This window comes from Dermochelys coriacea, chromosome 1, assembly GCF_009764565.3.
Source record: "Dermochelys coriacea isolate rDerCor1 chromosome 1, rDerCor1.pri.v4, whole genome shotgun sequence".
NCBI lineage: Eukaryota > Metazoa > Chordata > Testudines > Dermochelyidae > Dermochelys > Dermochelys coriacea.
In genome coordinates this window covers 353,784,312-353,807,126 of record NC_050068.2, presented here as the reverse complement: position 1 = coordinate 353,807,126, position 22,815 = coordinate 353,784,312, and the positions used below count along the sequence as shown (strand labels likewise).

General features: G+C 44.6%; 1 protein-coding gene across 2 annotated transcripts in view; it reads left to right on the top strand.

The window, feature by feature from the left end:
* SHANK3 (SH3 and multiple ankyrin repeat domains 3) overlaps positions 1 to 22,815 on the top strand; it is a 695,549-nt gene that overhangs the window by 114,391 nt on the left and 558,343 nt on the right. For both annotated transcript variants that reach the window (XM_043500373.1, XM_043500369.1), the window contains exon 4: positions 7,481 to 7,684. In XM_043500373.1, the coding sequence (XP_043356308.1) occupies positions 7,481 to 7,684 (204 nt within the window). The remainder of the gene's footprint in view (positions 1 to 7,480; positions 7,685 to 22,815) is intronic.

Below are 22,815 nucleotides of genomic sequence, written 5' to 3'. Positions count from 1 at the left end.
CCTGCTCAAAGCAGGACCAATCCCCAATTTTTGCCCCAGATCCCAAATGGCCCCCTCAAGGATTGCACTCTCACCATAGTCAATTTTTTTTTTGTTGGTCCTGAAGCAATTGATGTAATAATCAATTATGTGGTTTCTTCCACTGGGGGGTGGGGGGGGTGTCCAATTAGATGATTCTTTATGACTGTCCGTGGCAATGTGGTAGTTGTGGGAGGTGTCGTCTTTGTTGTGGAAGAATTCTTTGAGTCAGTGAAATAATTCTTCTAGTTCTCCACTTATTAATATGGTATCAGGTTCTGTGATGGGGCAGAAGTTGAGCCCCTTGGAGAGGACAGGTAATACAGCTCTGATTGGGGGTAGTCTTGATAGGTTGATGTTATTGATGTTGTGTAGTGAGCATGTGTTGTGTCTTGTTTTCATGGTTTCCTCTGGAGGTGGTGTTCTATGATTGTGTAGTTGTTGTTGTAGTTGTAATTGGTTCCACTTTTTGTTGTTCCACTTGTGTTGGATGGCTGTCATTAGGTTTTTTTAGAGAGACAAGGTGAGTGAGATAATATCTTCTATTGGACTAACTTCTGTTGGTGAGGGAGACAAGCTTTTGAGCTTACACAGAGCTCTTCTTCAGGTCTGGAAAAGATAATCAGAGTATCAGAGCTAAATACAACGTGGAAAGATTGTTGGGGATACAGGGTTAACATGTATTGCAAGAAACCACTTAAAATGAAATGGGCAATGGACATCTCTGCAGCATAGGAGGTATTTGTCCGTGTAAATTCAGTAGTGATCAGATTTGTGGATGACAGTGCGGTTGGAGTGGTAACAAACATACAGGTGAGGAGAATCAAACTACAAAGTGACCTAGAGAGGGAACATGAGCTTATAGTGGGGGTGGTTTCAGTGCTGATAAAATGAAAGAAAGAGGAAGTAGTCCAAATACAAAACGGGAGGTTGTTAGTAAGCAGCAACACTCACTGCAATAAAGCAAATGTGTTTTCATCTTTCCCCATAGTAATGTCCTAACATTAATTTTTTATATAACCAAGCATTATCGTTGCTACAGGGAAAGTGGAATTGAGGTTGAGAGATGAGGTGTCCCCAAGAGGGTCTCAGCCCGCAATAAGGAAGTTTGAGAACTATGGCTGCAGATGTCTACAGAATTTCTCGGTTAATAATGTTGCCATGTTTTGTTTTTAATTTACTAGATTGTAATTACCAGGATTGTTCTTTTTTTTTAAAAAAAAATTGGTACCATATTTGCTATTACTAAACCTTTGGTATCTCCCAGTTCTCTGACTTTTAAAAAATAATTGTCAGCGTTCAGTAAGTATGCTGGCTAATTCTAGTGAAACCTCAGAATGAATGTCTGCTGGGCCATCTGACCTGTCCACATTTTCAAGTATTCTTGAGTGTGCTGTTTGGCCTCAGTTGAACAAAACTCTGAAACACATTGACGTAAGTGGGATTTAAGCCTGTGTTTATGTGTTTCTCTGCGGCAAGGTGATGTCATGGTTATGGGACTAGCCTAGGAGTTGGGAAACCTGGCTTCAATTCCCTGCTGCACTGCAGACTTCCTAAGTGATCTTGGGCAAAAAAAGGTAGGGTCCATAAAGTAGTTAGTTGCCTCAATCCCATTTTCAGTCACCACTGCGACCCACAAAACTCCTGCTTGTGCCTAACTCTGTAGGTGCTGAAACTCACCTGGACCCCAAGTTTTTGCAGTAAAAGTTTCCTATGTTTCAACCTCAGAGCTCCTGCAATGCTGCCTCACTCCTGCTTGAGCCCCAGAGACCTCCACTAATGGGAGGAAGACAGGAACTTCTCTGCCTAAATTGCATGTGGGGCCTGCTCCTAATGCCACACAAGAGCAGCTGGGTGACTGGCAGAACCTCCCTTACAACCCTTAGCCCAGGGGTTAGAGCACTCACTTGGGATGTGGGAAACTACCACTTCAAATCCTCCCTCAGCCCGATGAGGAGAAGGGATAGAACAGGGCCCTGCTGTCTCTCAGGTAAGTGCCCTAAGCATTGGGATAGAGAATAGCCTGCTATGGGTCTCCTCAATCTCTCAGATCAAAGTTGTTCCACTTTAATTATTTAACAGAATAATTCAAGAGTAATTGGCCAGGGAAAGAGTAAGACTGACTCTAGTGGTTAGGGCTCTCTGTGAGGGGGTGGGGCTTAGCACCCCCCATCTTGGAAGCATCTCCCACTGGCTACGTTAGGCAGTTCCCTGTCTAGCTTACTGGCTTTGTGCATTGCATTGTAAGGCACCTGACTCTCCCCGTTCATTGTATGAGAGCCTAGGTGCCTAACCTGGGTTTGTGGCTCTCCTAGGTTTCTAAAAATGCAATGCCGAAGTCCCTTTTGTGGATCAGTCCTTAGCCTGTCAGACACACATCTACAAAGCTATTGTTGCTCCTGACTTCCACTGAAATCAATGGTGGTTAGGAGCCTAAGTACCTTTGTGGGTCTGTGCCTCAATTCCCCATCCGCAGATTAATATGGAGAGCCAGATAATGGAGGCTCGGATAAATGGGGTTCTGCTTTATATCAATAAAACATAGTGTTCAACTAGTACTTATATGTATTGTGGCTAGGGAAACTAGAGTTGAGCGTTTCATTTTACTCATGGAAAAACATGGATTTTTATAAAAAGAAAAGGAGGACTTGTGGCACCTTAGAGACCAACAAATTTATTTGAGCATAACTTTCGTGAGCTACAGTATTTTCAGTATTTCAGTATTTTCCACTGAATGCATCCAATGAAGTGAGCTGTAGCTCACAAAAGCTTATGCTCAAATAAATTTGTTAGTCTCTAAGGTGCCACAAGTCCTCCTTTTCTTTTTGCGAATACAGACTAACACGGCTTCTACTCTGAAACCATGGATTTTTATGTTTTTTTTTAATCAGATCATTTTTTTTTAAATCTCAGAAAACTAGGATCCCTGATTATGACCTAGCCCCTTCATACTCTGTAGTTAGTTTGACTTGCATTCTGTGGCAGGCTCTTTGATTCTACAGTAGTCCAGAGCAACAGACTGGAAATTGTGTGGCAGCTTCAGAAAAAAATTAAAATGGAATTTCTTCTTTCAGTGGTGTAGATGTGTATTCCATTCAGGTGTTTGTGTCAGATGCACTGAGAGCTGGAGACTTTCTTCCTGCAGCAGCATCCTCTAGGGCAGCGCACATATCTTGCGTCTGCTTGTGGCCTTTTCAGAGGCTATAAATGGGCAACAATGCCCCACCCCTACTCAGTTCCTTCTTACTGCCAGTGACCTAAGTCTGATCTCTCCACCTGGTTCTGTCTTCACAGTTTGTTTCCTGTGTCACAGCTACTTGATGAATTTTTGTAATGTAAGTAGTTAGTAGCAGTTATTACTAGTAGCGTAGTGTATTTAGTTGGTTTTAGTAGGTTATGCAGTGTTCTTATCTAATTCTTTTTTGAACCCTGTTATACTTTTGGACTTCACAACATTTCCTGGCAATGAGTTCCACAGGCTGGCTGTGTGTTGTGTAAAAAAGTACTTTCTTTTGTTTGTTTTAAACTTAATGCCTGTTAATTTTATTTGGTGACCCCTGGTTCTTGGGTTAGGTGAATGAGTAAATACGGGATACTCGGGGCTATCCTCCCCTTAGTGATCTCTTTTCTAAGCTGACTGGTCACAGTCTTTTTAATCTCTCTTCATATGGAAGCTGTTCCATACCCCTAATCATTTTCATTGCCTTTCTCTGTACCTTCACCAATTCTATCTTTTTTGAGATGGGGTGACCAGAACTGCATGCAGTAGTCAAGATGTGGGTGTAGTATGGATTTATATAGTGGCATTATGATATTTACTGTCTTATCATCTATCCATTTCCTAAAGGTTCCTACCATTGTTAGCTTTTTTGACTGCTGCTGTATATTGAGTAGATGTTTTCAAAGAACTATCTATGATGACTCTAAAATCTCTTTCTTGAGTGCTAATTTAGAGCCCATCATTTTGTCTGTATGGTTGCGATTATGTTTCCTGTGTGCATTATTTTGCAGTTACCAACATTGAATTTCATCTGCCATTTTCTTGCCCAGTTGCCCAGTTTTGAGAAATCCCCTTGCAACTCTTAGCTAAGTCCAAAGCAGACTACAATCTTGAGTAATTTTGTATCTGCAAACTTCTCCACCTGTTTATCCTTTTTTCCAAATCCTTTATGAATATCTTAAACAGCACTGATTCCAGTATAGATCATTGGGGGAACCTCATTATTTACCTCTCTCCATTGTGTAAACTAGCATTTATTCCTACTCTTTGTTTTCTGCCTTTTAACCACATACTGATCCATGAGAGGATTTTCCCTCTTATCTCATGACTGCCTACTTTGCTTAAGAGCTTTTGGTGAGGCATCGTGTCAAAGACTTTCTGAAAGTCCTAGTATATTATATCGACTGGATCGCCCGTGTCCACCTGTTTGTTGAATCCCTCAAAGAATTCTTATAGATTGGTGAGGCATGATTTATCTTTACAAAAGCTGTGTGACTCTTTCCCATCAAACTGTGTTAATCTATGTGTCTGATAATTCTGATCTTTATCATAGTTTCAACTGATTTGCCTGGTACTGAAGTTAGGCTTACTGGTCAGTAATTGCCAGGATCGACTCTGGAGCCTTTTAAAAAAATCTGCATTCCATTAGCTATTTTCAAGTCATCTGGTACAAGAGACTGATTTAAGCAATAGGTCACATATCACAATTAGTTGTTCTGCAATTTCATATGTGAGTTCCTTCAGAACTCTTGGATCAATCCCATCTGCTCCTGGTGACTTATTACTGTTTAATTTATCAATTTGTTCCAAAACCTCCCCTACTGATACCTGAATCTGGGACAGTTCCTCAGATTTGTCACCCAAAAAGAATGGCTCAGGTGTGGGAATCTTCCTCCGATCCTCTGCAGTGAAGACTGATGCAAAGAATTCATTTAGTTTCTCCTCAATGGTCTTGTTTTCCTTGAGTGCTCCATTATCACCTCAATCGTCCAGTGGCCCCACTGATTGTTTGCAGGCTTCCCGCTTCTGATGTACTTAAAATAAATTTCCTGTTAGTTTTTGTGTCTTTTGCTGGTTTCTTTTCATTTTTTTTCTGTCCTGCCTAATTATGTTTTATGTCTGACTTGCCAGAGTTTGCAAAAAGAAAAGGAGTACTTGTGGCACCTTAGAGACTAACAAATTTATTTGAGCATAAGCTTTCGTGAGCTACAGCTCGAAAGCTTATGCTCAAATAAATTTGTTAGTCTCTAAGGTGCCACAAGTACTCCTTTTCTTTTTGCGAATACAGACTAACATGGCTGCTACTCTGAAACTTGCCAGAGTTTGTGCTCCTTTCTCTTTTCCTTTGTAGGGTTTCACTTCCAATTTTTAAAGGATGCCTGTTTGCCTCCAGCTTCCTCTTTTATTCTGCAGTTTAGCCGTGCTTTCTTTTTTGGGGGTCCTCTTACTATTTTTTTATTTGGGGTTCTGGCATTTCCAGAACCCCATATTCACCCCCCAGCGTGTAATTATGATATGTTTCATAAAAAGCATGCTGTGTAAGAGATCTTATGAAAAGTCATGATCTGCTGAAACTCATTGTTCTGTCCAAATGTGTATATCATTAGTGTGTATCAAGTTAAGAGATTTTTGTTGTGTGGTTGATACTGAAATATGTTGTAAGTTTGCTAATGGCATAAAAAGAAAGCCAACAACTCAAAGGAGGGTCCTCAGGACAGAGGGTACTCAATGTCTATTAACAAGCAGGGAAATTGTAATCAGGGGATTTACAATTCAAGGCCAGTTGCAGAAGCACCCACCTGCGGGGATTGCTCAACTGGGCGACTCAGGGAAGCCCTCCAGGACCTGCCAAGACAAATGTCTTCTAGGCACAGGGACTATGGATATAGAAGAGGGGACAGTGGCTGCATGGCTTGGCCTCACTCCCCCGCAACTCAACTCCTGGAAACACATCTGGAAGGGGAAGGTGGTCCAGGGTTGGAGAAGAATTCCAGCCTGTGTACTGAAGATCTGTAACCTTCTTGTACTATCAGGATGAGGCACTGCTTGATTCAAATCCTGTTTAGTTTATACAGTTTAGATTGTGCGCTTATTTTTATTTTCTTTGGTAACCATCTCTGTCCTTTATGCCTACCACTTATAGTCACTTAAAATCTATCTTTCTGTAGTTAATAAACCTGTTTTATGGTTTACCTCAAACAGTGTGTTTTGGTTGAAGTGCTTGAGAAACCTGCTCAGGAACAAGAGTTGGTGCATTTCCTCTCCACATTGAGGGAGGGATGACTGGGTTATAAACGTATGCTGGTCAGGCTTCTGACCAGGAAAAGACATCACAGCCCAGGGGACCAAAGATGGGGAGCTGGGGGAATTGGCTGGAGCCTCTCTATTGTTAGTTCATGAGTGCCTGGGAGAAGCGTTCATGTAACTCAGCTGGGTGTGTCCCTGCCTGGGGATGTCTGTGTGAATGCAGGAACTACCAGAGGTTTTCAGCTTGTCACGGCATCACATGGTGACAGGGAGCCCAGGTTGGAGGGACAGAGGACTCAGTGGTACCCCAGGTCCAGGCTGCACCCCCGGAAGGCCCCTCACTGTTAGTTTGAGCCTTGTGTTTTTAAATCATCTCCATGTAGTTTGCAGGCATTTCACTCTTGTGACTGTTCCTTTTAATTTCCATTTAACAAGCCTCTTCATTTGTGTAGTTCCCCTTTTTGTGAAGATAAAAGCTGCTGTGGTGAGTTTCTTTGGTATTTTCTCCCCTCCAAGGATGTTAAATGTTGTTATGTTATGGTCTCTATTACTGAGCAGTTTAGCTATATTCATTTCCTGGACCAGATCTTGTGCACCATGTGGGACTAAATCAAGAACTGCCTCTCCCCTTGTGGGTTCCAGGACTAGCTGCTCCAAGAAGCAGTCATAAATGGTGTCTAGAAATGTTATGTAGAGCTCTGCCTCCTTTTTCAAGGCCTCTCTTCCCAATGGTTAAAGACCTCCCTGGGTTCCTTCATTGTCCCTAATTGAGCTTGCAGTCTCCAGCCTTGCAAAATCATTTGTCTCTGTTTATATGTGTGAGATCTTTCCACTTCTGGATATCCAATTTTAGATGAATAATGGAGTAAACTTTCTGACAGTGAATTGTATGGTATTAAGTCATGGAATACTCTCCTGGACATCCCATTACTTGAAACATTTATTTGCAGAGAGGATAAACCCTGTAGATTAGATTGTAGAGAATGATCCTGCCCTGGCATCACAGGAGATAGACAAGATGGGACCTAATGGATCTTATCCTCCCTAATTTCTGCAGATTATCTATTTCTACTTACTCATTGCCATGGAAAAGGTTATAGTTTTTCTGTTCTAAACTTGTTCCATGGTCTCACCACTGTTGTTCTTGGATGTGGTTATGGAATTACAGAAATGGTGGGTTGCCATCTTCTAATCACTCTCTCTTTCTCTCCATAGAAATGTCTGCGGCTAAATCCTGATGTTCCTGTCTGGATCTCTAAACAGCGCATTCTCTGCACCTTGAACCACAGCCTGAAGGATGTTCTGAACTATGGGCTTTTCCAGCCAGCCTTCAATGGCAGGGCTGGAAAGTTTCTGGATGAGGAGCGACTGCTGAGGGAATACCCTCTGAATCCAGACACTCCTGTCCCCTACCTGGAGGTATCTATCTGCTTTTTTATCTGACTTATGTGGTCTCCATCATGGTAGTGTCTGAGTGCCTCAGAAGTACTAAAAAAGAGTAAGAAAAATCTTTCTTTTTTTTTTTTTTTGCCAGTGGGAGTGAAAACATGAATATACCATAACAATTTGTGCGGATGGGTGGGTGAGTGTGTTTGCTTGTGTGAAGAAGTTACGGAGGACAAGCTGAATCACAGAAACGAGCTTGACATTTAGTTCTCAATGTGCCGAGCCTCTGGTCATTGTTTGTCTTTGCTGGCAATGGGCTCCACAGTGTTGGTCCTGCTTATGTAAAAGTTCTGATCCTTTTGATCAACAGCTTCAAGTGGAGTGTAGCTATTGTGGAAAGCCAAAGTCATGGTGGAAGAGGGAGTTTGTCAGGTAGCTAAGGACTGTCTCATGGAGAACTGGGAATATCAGGACAGAGACCTTGAATTCGATGTTGTATTCAATATGTGTCCATTGCAGAGACTGAAGTATGAAAGTGGTGTGCTTAGGTAACAAGTGGCAGACTTTGGCACCCTTTGTGTAATGGGTGCTGGGGGATAAATATTATGTACATCTCCGTAACCCTCCCCTTTCCTGCACCTCAGTTTAACTCTTTGCTGAAACACAGGTCAGAGTTCTGTCACTTCAGGACTTTTCAGAAAGCATTACATAGTTAACCCTTATGGACTGTTGCATACATAACCCTGAACATAGCTTTTAATAACAGTTCCCTGTCAGCTGCAGCGAGAAAGGGCAACACAGAGGGCTGGCTCCAGCTTTTTTGCCACCCCACGCGGCAAAGCAAAAAAGAAAAGAAGAACCCAATTGAGCTGCCGCCGAAGAGGAAGAGAGGGAATGAAGGACTTGCCGTCGAAGACCCAGACATGCCACCCCAATAATGCAGGGAGTGCAGCCCCTTTGTATTGGCCGCCCCAGACATCTGCTTCCTTCGCTGGTGTCTGGAGCCGGCCCTGGCAACGCAACTTCTTAGTAAACACTTCATACACATTTTAAACATTTTAATCAGTATTTGGAATGTTTAATAGCTTTTATCTAAAAGCTATTATTTAGTAAATCCACCAGTCTTCCTTAGACAGACTTTCACCACTTAGCTGCTGTTAAATATATTTCAATATAAGGTTTCAACAGAACTTGCATACTTTAGCACACACGTATAATGACATCCCCTCTGATCTTCTTTCAGTAATAATTTCTCAGTTTCTGTCATATGGCCATCATATGCAGGGTGTGGCATCTGGATTCTTCAGACCTTGGGCAGAATAGCAGCTTCTGAGTTGTTCTCCAAACACTTCAGAGCCTTGTCAATAAACAAAAGTCTGGGATTCTAATAGGGAGCAGCATTCCAGCCCTTGGGTTAATAGCTGACCTAGTCTACTGAGTTTCTGGTGAGATAAGAAATCTGTAGGCTGTAGCCAAAGTTATATAGGTATTGGGATCAGCATATAAAATATCCATTTCCTGGCTTTCCCCATAAGCTCAGCTGAGTCAGATAAAGATTTACAACCCCTCATGTTGCTGAGGTCTACCTCATTCTTTCTTTATCTGAGACAAAATCCTAATTTCGTCTTCCAATGTCCGTCTGTCTGTATCCCACTCATGGTGCACATGCGCTGCTTGCATAAGATTATGGAATGTATTCACGAGCAATGTCCACAAGGGGTCGCACGTGCACCCTGCACACCCTCGTCCTTCCCTCCCAATGGCAGAAAGGGCAGAGCCACTCCAACCACCACTCTGAGCACCTTTGGCAGAGACTCAGAACAACCTCAGTCTCCCATAAGAGGTAGTTTTTAGGTACATAGTTTACTGTGCTTTCAGTAGTTATTAGTTTGTTTCATAGTGTTTCATTTTGAGCCAACTAGCAAAAAAAAAAAAAGATTTTCTATAGACATAATTTAGTAGTTAGGATACCTGGTGCCTGAACCCATATCTCCACATTTCAAGACTTGTCCTTCATGTTGGAGGGGTAATTTCCCTTAATGACTGACATACTGCTTAGGAGAGAGTCATATTCCCTCTAAGTGTGCAATTTCTAACACATTCAAAAAATACACACAAAAGACCAGGGAATCTTGGCTCAAACTTTACCACCTGGAATAATCTGTGGGCATGATCAGATTCAGAAGTGGCTCAGAAGGAAGAAGTTCAAGATTAGATACTTCCCTAAAAATTCATGCAGCTAGTATTCAGCCACTATTACTGCTCCTGGATTGAAGGGGTCAAAGAGAGCTCACTGCTCCTCCAAGAGCTTATAAATGGCACCACAAACACTGTTGCAACAGTCCGTGATCTGTGCTATCTGCAGGAGAAAGGAGATTATCTCTAATTTTGTCTCTTGGCACTGTTTTCCTTCTCTGGTACCAAACAAAAGGAAACCACAGAGCCATGGGTCTATGGGCATGGCTAAATCGGCACAATGCAGTTGGCCCGGCAGAAGTAATTGGAATCAGCACCAGCACAATGCTGCGCTAAGAAGGCACCCACTGATCTGTTCGCAGTACTTATGACTTTGGCCCCTCCAGCTAGATCTGCAGCTCTGAGAGCTCCTTTGACACCAACTCTTTGAATGCCAGCATGCTCACTGTGAGTTCACTTGGGGTAGATTCATTTAGCATGGGCTCAGTCAGTGATGACACACTCACCAGTCACTGGCTCATTCAGCACTGTCCCAGATTTCCATGGTGTTCAGACATCCTGTACCTGCAACACCTATTGAAATATCATTACTACCTAGGCAGTGTCGCAAGTGACTCTGGAACTGAAGTCTCCTCTGGTAGATGTCACCTTTTAATTACTGTCTGTGAATCCTTTTCAGTACCAGGGCCACTGGTACCAGTTTTTTTTTTTTTTTTTTGCTCTGTCAGTTTACAGGAAGGTCAATGAGTTCACCTCAGGTTTTGGGATCCCCCAAGTGTATCTCCTTCTCTGGAAGTTTTCTTGTCCTCCTCTTTGTCTCCTATTTGCAGTAGAAACCGTTCCCCCAGCCTGGCTCAATTCTCTGTGGGCCAATCCAGGGACATAGAACAGCATAGGAAGTATTCTTGTTATTTTTCGTACAGCGGTCATGTTCCTCAGCCTCCCCATGCTCGTTGGATGCATCCTTCTTGGTCTGATATGTCATGTCTGTATGGATTCCAGACCTCGCTATTTGGTCATATTAGTTTCATTTTCAGGGACAATTTCCATTACCTATTCCAAGGTCCAGAGACAAATCTTCTAAACCTGTCTCCAAAGTCTCTCACTCACCTGCAGGGGAAATCGTTCAGGAAGAGCAACCGCAGATGAATGAAGAAAATGACATAGAGCCATCAGATAGACCCATCTGCACCTCCTCTTTTTTCATCATTCTCATCAGATGAGGCAATGACTCCTTTTGTCCCTGCTACCGTAGATGACTTTAACGCATTTCAGGGGTTACTTAAGAGGGTGGCTGGAACCTTCTAGGTTCCTCTGGAGATGGCACAAGAAAAGGCATATAAACTATTTACTATTTTGCAGCCTACATATCAGAGTATGGCAGTATTGCCAATCCAGGAGGGGATATTAGATCTGTGGGCCATTCCAGCTTCAGTCTCTGCCACATCAAGGCATATGAATTTGAGACATGAAGTTACATCAAAGGGTTTTTAATTTTTGCATTTTTACTTGCTGTCATCCTTAGTAGTAACTGCAGCCAAGGAAAGATCCAAGCAGTCAGTGAAATATAGGCTGGAGAATAAAAAAACAAAAAATTGGGTAGTTGGAAGAGAAAAATCTACTCCTTTGCTAACCTGCAGGTCAGGATAGAGCATGATTAGGCCATGTTGGCCAGAAAGGATTTATCTGCAGTGGGATTACACCAGAGAACCGTAAAGAGGAGTTCAGCTCCATTTGTACAGCAGGTCAGTTAGTTACCAGGACTTTCTCACAAGCTGTTTTGATCTGCAGACATGGGAGTGAGATCAGTGGTAACAATTGAGTGAGATCAATGGAGTGACAATGAGAAGAGCTTCATGGTTCTCTGAGCGATTGCAGATGTGCACTCCACTCAGGTGTGCGTGTGCCCGGTGTGGCAAATCTGAAGAGCTTTGCTTAGCAGTACCCATTGGGGTGGCGATTGTGCCCTCTGGCCTTTGTACCCTCTCCCATGGCACTGCCCCGATCCCTGTCACTTCCCTCTCACCACCCGCGATCTGAGTCAGAGCTTTCATTGGGGTTCTACTGCATGATTACTGATAACAGTGAGATTGTCTGTGAGTTTTTGTAAATAGTTAATGAGTAGTACCACTATACTTATTTAGTTAGTTCAGTAGTTAGTTACTGTTTACTGTATTACCTGGTGCTATGCCCTTACCAGGTTTTACGCATTCTCCTTTATATGGGATAGGTCTTCTGAGAATGGGAATTCCCCAAGTGGACATGTTCACCTCCAACAGGAACAAGAAACGTCACATTTTCTGTTCCTGAGGGGGGAAAAAGTCTGGCCTACATAGCAAATGCTTTCATGATTCCCTGCTCAAATCACCTAATCTACGCTTTTCCATCTTGCGTTTTCATTCTCAGAGTGTTATAGAAAGTGGGACAAGACAATGCTCGGATCATCCTACTTGCTCCAGCCTGGCCTCACCAAGTCTGGTACTCAGATCTATTGCTTCTGTCCAGCCAGCAATTCATAACTCTACCTAGCCAGGCAGACATAATCTCCCAGAGTTCCAGTCTAATTCTTCACCCAGACCCTACTTGGACGGTTTGGATGCTATGTGGACGTCATTGTAGCTGTTCATTGGAAATTCAAGATCTCTTGTTACAGAGTAGAAAACCCTTCACTAGGAGAACTACATGGCCAAATGGAAATATTTTTCCATCTGGTCATCCTCACATGACTACGCTCCGTTACAAGTTTCTACACTTATGATTCTAGACTGTTTACTGTCTTGGAAGCAATCAGGATTGTCCATTAATTCAATCAAGGTTCACTTAGCAGCAATTTCGGCCTTCTATCCACCATTACAGGGAGCCTTAGTATTTTTGCATCAGATGGTTCATGATGTATAAAGGGTCCTATAAAGAATCTATAAGGAAAATAGCTGCACCATGGGATTTGAACATGGTACTCTCATCCCTTATAGATCTTGAACTAATGTCATCTTCCTTATTGTCTCATTTGTCAGTGAAAACAGCAATCATTTCAGCACATAGAATGAGAGATTCAGGCTCTGATGGCAACCCTCCATGTACAATATTTCAGATAGGGTAACAATGAGATCTTGCCCTAAATTTATTCTGAGAGCGATGTCAGATTTCGGTATTAGTCATTAAATCCATTTGCCAATGTTTTTTCCAAGGCCTCATTTATCTGTGGGAGAGACAAAGCTACACACCTTGGATTTAAAAATGGCACTTCAGTATTATCTTCACAGGACAAGACATATGTGTAAATCACCTGGGCTGTTTATATCATTTATTATTAGATTCAAAGTGAAGGCTGTTTCAACACAAAGACTCTAAATGGGTTTCTGACCCATTGATAAGCTGAGCCCTCCACATAATAGTAGAACTCGTTCTACCAGAGGCCAGGCTGTTTCAACAGCATGCAATAGCAGCAACATGGTCTTCCGCTCACACGTTCACTCAAAATTATTCTCTGGTGGTGGCTTCTAGCTCAGATACCCCATTTGGTAGGGTGGTGCCACCAAATGTTCAGATGAACTCCTACCTTCCATCCTATGCAGCAGTCAGCTGCTGGCTAATTGCCGGGAACGGGATCCATGCATACAGATATGCGAAGAAAACATTGTTACTTACTGTACAGTAACTTCGGTTCTTCAAGATGCTCTGCACATGCAGATCCCATGAGCCAACCTCTTTTTCCACAGCTCAGAATTTAACATATGAATTCTGGATGTTGAAGGAATTGAGTGCTGGTTGGGGTCACTCCATCTTTTGCGTCCTCGGGAGGGGAAGAGCAAGGGTGTGCAGGGTGCATTCGCCACCCCAATGGGCGCTGCTGGTGAGACTATTCCAAACTCCTGTGCATGGGTCATGTTCACCATGTCTAGGATGGACAGAACATCTTGAAGAAACACAATTACTGTCAGGTAAGCTAACTGCTGTAAAAGACAGTTACCAATAGCTAAATGTAAACTCCATAGGTTGTATAGCCTCTGGGGCTGACAGAAGTCGTCTCTCTCTCTCTTCCCCCCACCCCCAGCTCTCCCTGTAGGACCATAAAATACACTACAGTGGACCATAAATTATACTGAGAACTTCCCTAGATTTTTTCCTTCCTCTGAAGCAGCTTATGCTGGCTGCTGTCACAGGTGGGATACTGAATTAGATGAGCCATGAGTCTGATCCAGTCTGGCAATTCCTATATCCTATGCCTGTACTAGTCAGGGATTGAACCTAGATCACTTCCACCTGTTACTTTAGCAGGGGTCTCTATTTTCTGGGGATAGAGTATAGGCCTTCTTGTTTACTATCTAAAGAGCTCTGTCCATTGGGATCAAACTGAGCTTTACTCCACAAAGGAGTTAATGTTAAACAATATTTACTAGGGATAAACATTTTAAAATCAGCAGGCCTGGCTAACTTGTACCCAAGAGACCTAAAATTGACTGAGGAGGTCTCTGGCCCACTGATGTTAATTTTTAATAAATCTTGGATTCTGGGAAAATTCCAGAAGACTGGAAGAGTGCTAATGTTGTGCCAATATTCAAAAAGGGCAAGTGGGATGACCCGAATAACTATAGGATGGTTAGCGTGACATTAATCCTGGGCAAAATAACGGGAAATCTGATCCAGGAGTCAATTGATAAAGGGAGTATAGTTAATGCCAGTCAACATGGTTTTATGGAAAATAAATCTTTTCAAAATGTGATTTCATTCTTTGAGATTACAAGTTTGGTTGATAAAGGTAACTGTGTAGATGTAATATACTTAGACTTATGTAAAGTGTTTGACTTACTACCGCATAAAGAACAGGAGGACTTGTGGCACCTTAGAGACTAACAAATTTATTTGAGCATAAGTCTCTGTGGTCTACAGCCCACTTCATCGGATGAATAGAATAGAACATATAGTAAGAAGATATATATATATATATATACACACACACACACACAGAGAACATGAAAAGGTGGAGTAAGAGACTAATTAATTAAAATGAGCTATTATCAGCAGGAGAAAAAAACTTTTGTAGTAATAATCAAGATGGCCCATGTAGACAGTTGACAAGAAGGTGTGAGGATACTTAAAATGGGGAAATAGATTCAATATGTGTAATGACCCAGCCACTCCCAATCTCTATTTAAACCCAAGTTAATGGTATCTAGTTTGCATGTTAAGTATCCTCACACCTTCTTGTCAACTGTCTACATGGGCATCTTGATTATCACTACAAAAGTTTTTTCTCCTGCTGATAATAGCTCATCTTAATTAATTAGACTCTTACTCTACATTTTCATGTTCTCTGTATGTGTGTATATATATCTCTCTTCGTACTATATGTTCCATTCTATGCATCCAATGAAGTGGGCTGTTGTCCATGAATGCTTATGTTCAGATAAATTTGTTAGTCTCTAAGGTGCCACAAGTACTCCTGTTCTTTTTGCAGATACAGACTAACATGGCTGCTACTCTGAAACCTTAGTACCGCATGACATTCTGATTAAAAAATTAGCCCAATACATGAGTTAAGATCTGACTAAGCAGTATCTCAAAATGTAGTTCTCAGTGGAGAATTATAATCGCAAGGGGGTGCGATGTTCCACCTGATGCTATTCAGTGTTTTCATCAGTGATCTGGAGGTAAATATAAAATCACTGATGATACAATTTGCCGATGACCCAGAGAGGGCAGAGTAGCAAATAATAATAACAACAAGGTAGTCAGACAAAGTGATTAGGGTTGTTTGGTAAACTGGCCCATTAGAACAGCCAAATCCAAAATTGTGCATCTAGAAAAAAGGAATGCAGGCCACATCTGCAGAATGGGGGACTGTAACCTGGAAAGCCGTGACACTGAAAAGAATTTAGGGGTCATAGCGGACAAGCAACTGAACAAGAGCTCCCAGTGCAAAGCTGTGGCAAAAAGTGCAGTTGTGATTCTGGGATGTATGAACACAGGAATAGTGAGTAGGACAGGGGTGGGCAAACTACGGCCCCGGGGCCACATCCGGCCCTTCAGATGTTTTAATCTGGCCCTCGAGCTCCTGCCGGGGAGTGGGATCTGGGGCTTGCCCCACTCCAGCTGGGAAGTGGGGTCTGGGGCTTGCCCCTCTCCACGTGTGCTGTGTCTCTGCATAGCTCCCGGAAGCAGCGACATGCCCCCTCTCCGGCTCCTTTGCGTAGGGGCATCCAGGGGGTTCCACATGCTGCCCCTGCCCCAAGTGCTGCCCCCGCAGCTCCTATTGGCCAGGAACTACAGCCAATGGGAGCTGCAGGGACAGTGCCTGCAGACTGGGCAGCGCGCAGAGGCGCCTGGCCGCACCTCCTCATAGGAGCTGGAGTGGGGACATGCCGCTACTTCCGGGAGCTGCTTGAGGTAAGCGCCACCTGGATCCTGCACCCCTAACCCCCTCCCATGCCCCAACCCCCTGCCCCAGCCCTCATCCCCCTCCCACCTTCTGAACCCCTCCCTCCAAGCCCAGAGCGTCCTCCTGTACCCCCAACTCCTTATCCCCAGCCCCACTCCAGAGCTCGCACTCTCAGCCTGAGCTCTTCCCCTCCCCGCACTCCAACCCTCTGCCCCAGCCCAGAGCTCCTTCCCACACCCTGAACTCCCCATTTCTGGCCCCACCCCAGAGGCTGCACCCCCAGCTGGAGCCCTCACCCCCTTCTGCACCCTAAGCCCCAATTTCATGAGCATTCACTGCCCGCCATACAATTTCCATACCCAGATGTGACCCTTGGGCCAGAAAGTTTGCCCACTTCTGGAGTAGGAGTAGAGAGGGGATTTTTTCCATATGGCATAGGTGAGATTGATACTGGATCATCGTGGATAGTTCTCTGAAAACATCTGCTCCATGTGCGGCAGCAGTGAAAAAAGCTAGCAGAATGTTAGGAACCATTAGGAAAAGGATAGATGATAAGACAGAAAATATCATAATGCCACTCTATAAATCCATGGTATGCCCACACCTTGAATACGGTGTGTAGTTCTGGTTCAGGACCAGGTGATGTTATGGCGTAGTCTTTTGGGACAAGGTACCTTGGGAATTGATGTGGCAGGAGTAGCACACCCATTTCTAATCCCCGGACAGGTGGCAAAACAGTTGTTTTGGGGTGTACTCTCGTACTGCGGGGATGAATAAGATGAAGTGAATCCCTGGGGAAACAGGGCGGGATACACTTAATCGCATACAGGCATGGGCACGGTGCTGGGTGGATCCCCTGGACGGTCCGTGGGTGATGCCCCAGGCAGGGACACTGGGACCTGGTGGGGGTGTGGAGCAGGGTAGGGGTGTAGAATTGCAGGAGAAATGGTTGGAGCTGAGCGATCCGCAGTTCGTGGGGCATTTAAGGTTGCAGCACCCAGAACTTGCTCCCAATCAGCTACCCCAGTTTCTGGAATAGGCAGATGTGTGGAGGCAGATGCGTCGGGGGAAGAGCCAGTCCATGCTATTACTGCGGGGGATCAATACAAGGTGGAAAGGGGTAGGTCAGCCTGGAGAGGAGGAGGTAGAGGGAGAGTTCATGGCTTTGGAGGGGGTAGTCAGGGACAAACGGGCAGCTATAGAGCAACAGATGCAGGCTAAACTGACTACCCAGGATCCTACCATATCAGGGGGAAAGTGGCCCCAGGGGCCAAGGGACTGGGACTGCCTGAAATGCCAGACACACAATTTTGCGTGGAGACAGGAATGTGTTTGGTGCCAGGACCCACGGGCCCCCTGTGAACCAGTGAGAGGGACAGAGGTGGGTGTTGTAACTTAGGGGTACCCTGGGAGGCGTCCTGTCCATGTTCTCAGTTTAGGATGGGATGCATCTGGTCACCCCATGCTCCAGGGGGCAATCGAAGGGAGTCGCATGAGGGATTTTTTGATAGACACTGGAGCACCCATCAGTTTAACTACATGGTGGCAGGGGAGACCCTCAGAAGGGGCTGTGACAATTGTAGGGGCAACGGGAGGGGAGACACAATTAACCCTGAGACGGGGACAAATCAAAGGAATCTGGGGGGAAGGGGAGATTATGTGGGGTTGTAATGATCTGCTTAATCTGTTGGGGGCAGGAGATTTACACAAACTGGGATTTGTACTGGATTTAGCCAATTAGGTGTGTTTACTGGGGCAAATGCAAGATGGTCAGGGCTATACCATTCCCATGGGGATAGCCGCTATGACCATTAAAGCGGCACATGCCCTCCCACGACCCCCGGCTGGGTGGGAACACATCCATGTGTGGGCTAAGGATAACCTGGATTGTGGTAGGGGAAGCATGGAGGTACTGATGGGGGGAGGGGACCCTCCCCCACAGAAACAGTATCCTATTCCTCGGGAGGCATTGGCAGAGGTGGGGGAAACTATTGGGGAATTGGAACAGAGCGGACTGATTAGGGCAGTTGCATCCCCTTGTAATGCTGCTGTGTGGCCAGTGAGAAAGCCAAATGGTACCTGGCACTTCACTGTGGATTACAAGGCACTAAATGCTCTGGCCAATTCGCCAGCCTCAGTGGTGGCAGCGTACCCTGAAATGTTGGCCCGTATTGGACCCCAATTCCAAGTTTTCACTGTTTTGGACATAGCTAATGGGTTTTGGTCTCTGCCACTAGCTACCTTGTGTCAGTATAAAACTGCATTCACATGGGAGAGCAGACAATTCTGCTGGACAGTCCTACCCCAGGGATATAGGGACTCCCCTGCAATTTTTCACAGATACATGAGACAGGCTCTGGAAGGGGTGGATTCAGCAAGGTGCATACAATATGTAGACGACCTGTTGCTAATGTAAGGGACAGAGGAAGAAGACAGGGAACTAACCGAGCAGGTCCTGCAAGCTTTGGCAAGAGCAGGATTGCAGGTCAATGGGAAAAAGGCTCAGATGGGACAGACAAGAGTGACCTACTTAGGAGTGGAAGTGTCTCAGACGGGAAGGGAAATCGATAAGGGACAGGTGCAACTGATCCAGTCCCTGCCACTGCCTAAGGATGTTAAAAGCTTGCAAAGTTTTCTGGGTCTAACTGGATTTTGCAGGGATTTTGTGGCCAATTATGCAGAAATAGCCCAGCTTCTACTTGACCTAACCCGAGCCTCAACTTGGGAATGGTCAGAAGAGTGAACTGAGGCAGTGAGAGTGCTAAAGGAAAACCTGGCCAGTGCTCCAGTGCTTGCCTCCCCGGATGGGGAGAAATTCTTTTATCTGTACCCTTTGGTATCTGACACTACCATTGGTTGTGCATTAACACAGGAGTATGGAGCAAAGGACCGACCTGTGGCCTTTGCCTCTCAACTTTTGAGTGCTGTGGAACTGAAGTATGGATGGTGTGAAAAGGTGCTGTTGTGCTCCTATTGGAGGGGTAGGGAAATTCAAATACCCCATGGGAATGCAGAAAGTAATAGTCTGATCACATCATGACCCCCTGCGGCTGTTACACATGCATACTGTCTTACAGGGACAAGTGAGTGGGCAGCATATTGCCAAATGGTTGCTGGCTCTACAGGCAGAAAACATTAAAGCAGAAGTGTTAAAGGAACCCATAGTCTGGGTAGCTGGATTACATTTGGCTGGCACCCCACACCAATGTGAAGCCAGCCCAGGTAAAACCCAACATCAGGTGTTTCCGGCGGCTAACCCCAATCTGGTAAAGGAGGGGACACTGGTATGGTTTTTGGATGGAAGCTGTAGGTATCAAGGGGGATGGAAAACTGCAGTTTAGCTGTTGTGGGAATCAGAGGCAATGAGACAGTCGGCACCACTGGTTTCTCACTAGAAGCAAGGTCAGCTCAGGCAGCCTTGCTAACAGCTTTCAGTGAAGTGGATCCCAAATTTGAGCCAGAATGTTGGGTGGTGGTAGATTCAGATGATGTATTTCGTGGTGCCACATTAATGCTGAGATGGTGGGCAGATAATCAGTTCAGGGCAACAGATGGCTCCACAATCAGGCATGCTACCTGGTGGAAGCGAGTGGAGGACTCAGTCACTGTTTTACACGGATCAATGTGGTAAAGGCAAAGGCACACAAGAAAACAGGACCCCTAAGCAAAGGAAATAATCTGGCCAATGCAGAGGCCAAGAGGGCTGTAATGGAGGCACCCCCATGGCCCTGGGAGCCAGAAGAGAGTGTGCCTGTAGCAGTGTTAACAAGAAGTGGGGTGGATACAGATCGGGGAGGACGAATTCGAGAGTTGCAAGAATCTGACCCAGGACTGGAAGGCATCATGAAACTTGGGGACAGGTGGAACTAATGGAAGGGATTTGGTGCGTCTTAACAACTGAGGGGCCAGTAATATTGTGCCCTCAGGGAGGTCGGATGGCTTTCTTAAGCTGGGTGCATGGAAGCTTGGCAGGGGGACATCCCGGGTTTGAGGAGGCACTGGGAACTTTAAAAAGGCTGTGCTGGTGGACAGGAATGGCAGCTGAGTTAGAATCACATCTGGGCCGTTCTTTGGACTGTGCCAGGCACAGCCCGCTTTACAAGGTGCTAAGCGGAGAATTAATGAGACAAGCCCCAAGGGGACCATGGGAAAGAATACAAACTGACTACACAGGACCCCTACCACCAGATCACAGGGAAAACTGATTCATGTTGGTGATAGTGGATGCTTTCAACAGGTGGGTGGAAGCTTTCCCCACAAAGGATCAAACTGCCCGGGTAACTGCTGAAATACTGGTAAATGAGGTATTCACTCACTGGGGGGTCCAAAAGGTGATTGACTCAGACCAAGGACTGTTTTTCGGTCAGATCTGTTAAGGGAGCTCTCGGCCTTCACTGGAATCACACAGTTGTTCCATATTGCTTATCACCCACAGGCTGCGGGGCAGGTGGAACGCATGAACCACACCATTAAAAGCGAGCTAAGAAAGGGAGTGGAAATGGGAGGAAAAAACTGGACACAATTACTGCCCTTTGTCTTAATGAGAATAAGGGCCTGAGAATCAAAGGGCACAGGATTTTCTCCATATGAAGCTCTCATGGGAAGGGCCATGGAACAGTGGGAAAATCTTACCCCAGTACCTGGGGAAGTCACTACACACGGCTTAACACAAGAATGGATTTTAACTCTAATCGAACATGTAAAACAAGTACAGCAGCCGGTGGACTGGCGAGACAAGCAAGGAGCAATAAGAGTCAAAGCATGGTATGACCTGCCTGGGGAGCGTAATCTACCCATGGTGGGAGATCTAGTAATGTACAAGATTCCAGTTCAACATCATCCATTCCCAGCTCCTAAGTGGAAGGGCCCCTATCTTGTCCTTGACCAATTAGGGCCCAGTCTGCTATTACTGGGTACAGAGAATGGAGGACGGGAGTGGGTTCACTGCACGCAAATAAAAAGGTACAAATAGGGGATTCAAAAATAAGGAAAAAGGAACTTGGATTTAAGCTTGCTGGAAGTTCACCCCAATAAACATCGAATTGTTTGCACCTTCAGACTTCGGGTATTGTTGCTCTCTGTTCATGCAAGAAGGACCAGGGAAGTGGGAGAATGAAGGAATAAGCTCTCTAATACCCCGCCCCACGTAAAAAAGTTATATTGGAATTGAAAAGGATGTGGACAAGGGAAACAAAAATTATTAGGAGTACGGAACAGCTTCCCTGTGAAGAGAGATTAAAAAGATGGGGATTGTTCAGCTTCGAAAAGAGACGACTAAAGTGGAATATGATGGAGGTCTATAAAACCATGACTGGTTGGGAGACAGTGACTAGGGATGTGTTATTGACCCCTTCACATAACGTGAGAATTAGGGATCACCCAATGAAATTAAAGAAGATTTAAAACAAACAAAAGGAAGTACTTCTTCACACAATGCACAGACAACTGGTGGAACTCATTGCCGTGGAATGCTGTGAAGACCAAAAATATAACAGGGTTAAAAAAAGAGTTAGATAAATTCATGGAGGACAGGTCCATCAGTGTCTATTAGCCAAGATGGTCAGGAATTTAGCCCCATGCTCCAAGTGTCCCTAAACCTCTGACTTCCAGAAGCTGGGACTGGACGACGGGGTGGATCACTCGATAAATTACCCTCTTCTGTTCATTCCCTCCAAAGTGTCTGGCACTGGCCACTGTCAGAAGACAGGACACTGGGCTAGACGGACCATTGGTCTGCCCCAGTGTGACCATTTTTATGTTATGGTGTTCACCCTTAAGAAGGTTGTTGAAAAACAAGTGGGTGCAGAAAAGAGCCACAAAAATTATTCAAAGGCTGGAAAAAATGACCTACAGTGAGAGACTTAAAGAGCTCTGTCTGGTTAGTTTATTAAAATGAAGATTGAGAGGTGACTTGATTACAGTGTCTAGGTACCTGTATGGGGAGAAAATACCAGGTGCTAAAGGACTCTTTAATCTAGTGGAGAAAGGCAGAACCAGTGCCTGGAAGCTGAAGCCAGACAAATTCAAACTGGAAATAAGGCATAGATTTTCAACAGGTGCTTAACCGCTGGTACAAACAATCAAGGGAAGTGCTGGATATTTCATCTCTTTATGTCTTCAGATCCAAACTGGATGCCTTTCTGGAAGAGATGCTTTAGTCAAACACAAGTTATTGGGCTCAGTACAATGTTAACTGGAAAAATTCTATGGCCTGTCATGTGGGGGTGGGGGGCAGACTAGATCATCTGATGGTCCTTTCTAGACCTAAAATTTGTATTAAACAAAGGCTTTTTAACCTGTGAAAAGATGTGAGATATAGAATAATAAAATCATAGAAGTGCAGGGCTGGAAGGGACCTTGAGAAGTCATCTAGTCCTGCACCCTGCGCTGAGGCAGGACTAAGTAAACCTAGATCTTTCCTGACATGTGTTTGTCTAATAACTTGTTCTTAAAAATCTCCAATGACAGGGATTCCACAACCTCCCTGGGAAGCCTATTCCAGTACTTAACCGCCATTATAGTTAGAAAGTTTTTCCTAATATCTAACCTAAATCTTATTTGCTATAGATTAAGCCCATTGCTTCTTGTC